The sequence below is a fragment of the Gavia stellata genome, unplaced genomic scaffold (genome assembly GCF_030936135.1).
Source record: "Gavia stellata isolate bGavSte3 unplaced genomic scaffold, bGavSte3.hap2 HAP2_SCAFFOLD_124, whole genome shotgun sequence".
Taxonomy (NCBI): Eukaryota; Metazoa; Chordata; class Aves; order Gaviiformes; family Gaviidae; genus Gavia; species Gavia stellata.
This window is the reverse complement of record NW_026777096.1, coordinates 115,994-118,107: the sequence shown is the minus strand read 5'-3', so window position 1 is coordinate 118,107 and position 2,114 is coordinate 115,994. Positions and strand designations below refer to the sequence as shown.

The following is a 2,114-nucleotide window of genomic DNA, read 5'->3' as shown; positions in this document are numbered from 1 at the left end:
TTTCTGTCCCGCCAAGGTGTCTCCTGAGGTTGTACATAATGTATTATCGTGAAAAATGACCATTTTTTGCCTTATTCCTCTCCACAGCTGAAAAATCACACCTAGAACTGGATGCGTAAACTGTCAGAGTTTAACAAATGTGATTAAAACAGGGGAAAAAACCCAACTTCCTTCCCCCTCCTGCCTTAATCTCTATTATTTTTTTATTTTAGCTTGTTGTTGGGTGGGGCTGGATTATGTATGGCCGAGAGGGAACTGAAATGAAAAAATCTCCTCTTTTCAGCTAGAAAAGACGCTTTCCAACCCTGTGCTCTCCCAGCCTTTAACTCCAGACCCTGATTCCCCCATAAAAATGCAAATCCTCTTGGATTTCAAGCTCTGACCCTCTTCCTGATTTTTCTCCCACTCGAAACAAACCTTGAGTAGAGGCCCCGAGTGCCTGGATTTAATTACCTGAGTTGTTTTGTTATCAATAACGCAGCCAACGAACTTTAGATAGAGAAACGGAGCGCGTCTGGAATTAATTTCCTGGGACGTGTTGACGTTGAGGATCTCCGTCCTACATGTTATAACTTGCTTTTAAGCATTTTTCCTTTTTTTCTTTTAATTTTGCAGATTATTTTTAAAGCACGCTTTGCTGAGGTCTAGGAAAACAACGATTTCTTGAGTTGGCTGGAGTCGGCGTGGAAGAGCTTTGCTCCTCGGCACGATGTCTACTAAGGTGCCGATCTACCTGAAGAGGGGCAGCAGGAAGGGGAAGAAGGAGAAGCTCCGCGACATCCTCTCCTCCGACATGATCAGCCCGCCCTTGGGGGACTTCAGGCACACGATTCACATCGGTAGCGGCGGGGAGAGCGACATGTTTGGGGACATGTCCTTCCTTCAGGGCAAGTTTCATCTCCTCCCCAGGACCGAAGGCAGCCTTGACTCTGACAAAGACAGCCCCGACGCGGCACCGTTTGAGTTCTCCAGGACGGCCACCATCTCCGGACGCGAGCAGCCGTCCTCGGAGACTTCGTCTCCCCTCCTCAAAAATGCCATCTCCTTGCCCGTCATCGGGGGGCCACAGGCATTGACGCTGCCCTCAGCGCAAGCCCCCCCGAAACCGCCGCGGTTGCACCTCGATGAGAAAGCTCCACCGGTGCGAGGTTGGGAAGGTGAGGAGGAGGACGGCGAGGGCAGGAGCGCAGCCCCGCTGCCGCATCCCTGCGCCTCGCGTTTCGCCGCCCCAACGAACGGCTTCACTGAGGAGAAGGGCAATGCCGAGCCGCCCTTCCTCTCCCACGCCGGCTCCCTCCTCTCCCTCCACGTGGATTTGGGGCCGTCCATTTTGGAGGATGTCCTGCAAGTGATGGAGAAACATCAAGCAGAGAGAGTGGGTGGATCTATACAGGATTCGGGCAGGCAGGAAATCTTGACGTGAAGACAACTCAAGGTAAAGACATTAAGAAATGGACTATTTTGTTGTTGTTGTTTTTTTGTTTCAAGTAGCTCTTAAATTACAGCTGAAACTCGCAAGTTAGTCTCCACACACCTTCCTTAATCAGTGCACTGACAGCTATGTGTTGTTTCCTCTCGCAGAGCCTGTGGTGCAAATGGGACGTCAGCGTTTATCCTCAGCGCTGCTCCCCGCAGACCTCTGGCTATTCCCTCAGCACAGGGAGAAAAAAACCCACTCTACGAAGCCAAGACGAAACAGGCAGCACTCGCTGCTGGATTATATCGCCGCTTGCCCGTATCGACTTCACCTTTAGCGATGGATCGAACCATAGGACTGCGCCGACCAGTAGAAAATAAGACACCACGCCATTATAAATGTTTGTTGCACTGGACGGGGTGAAACAGCGACGGTTGAATTCCCAAATGTCTCAGTTGGGAGGAGTTTTGGGGTTCTGGGGGGTTTTTTTTGCTTGAAGAGGGGCTGCGGTTTGCACTCAGTCGAGGCAAAGGTGTGACACTCGCTGTTTGCCAACCACCTGACTCATCAAAGTGATGTCAAATGTCAGCCTTCGACTTGATTTAATTTTTTAAAGAATCCCACAAATTGGTAAATCTAGCGGTTACGTGGCAAAAGGCTCCATCGGGCTTTAATGTTATGTCGTCTCTAAGGAGAA

General features: G+C 50.3%; 1 protein-coding gene across 1 annotated transcript; it reads left to right on the top strand.

Annotated features, from left to right (window-relative positions):
* The first annotated feature begins 626 nt into the window (after nucleotides 1–626).
* CDC42EP2 (CDC42 effector protein 2) lies at nucleotides 627–1,909 on the top strand. The gene is made up of 2 exons (XM_009810467.2): nucleotides 627–1,435; nucleotides 1,582–1,909. The coding sequence occupies exon 1, from the start codon at nucleotides 710–712 to the stop codon at nucleotides 1,421–1,423; it is 714 nt and encodes a 237-aa protein (XP_009808769.1). The 5' UTR covers nucleotides 627–709; the 3' UTR covers nucleotides 1,424–1,435; nucleotides 1,582–1,909.
* Nucleotides 1,910–2,114: the final 205 nt, after the last annotated feature.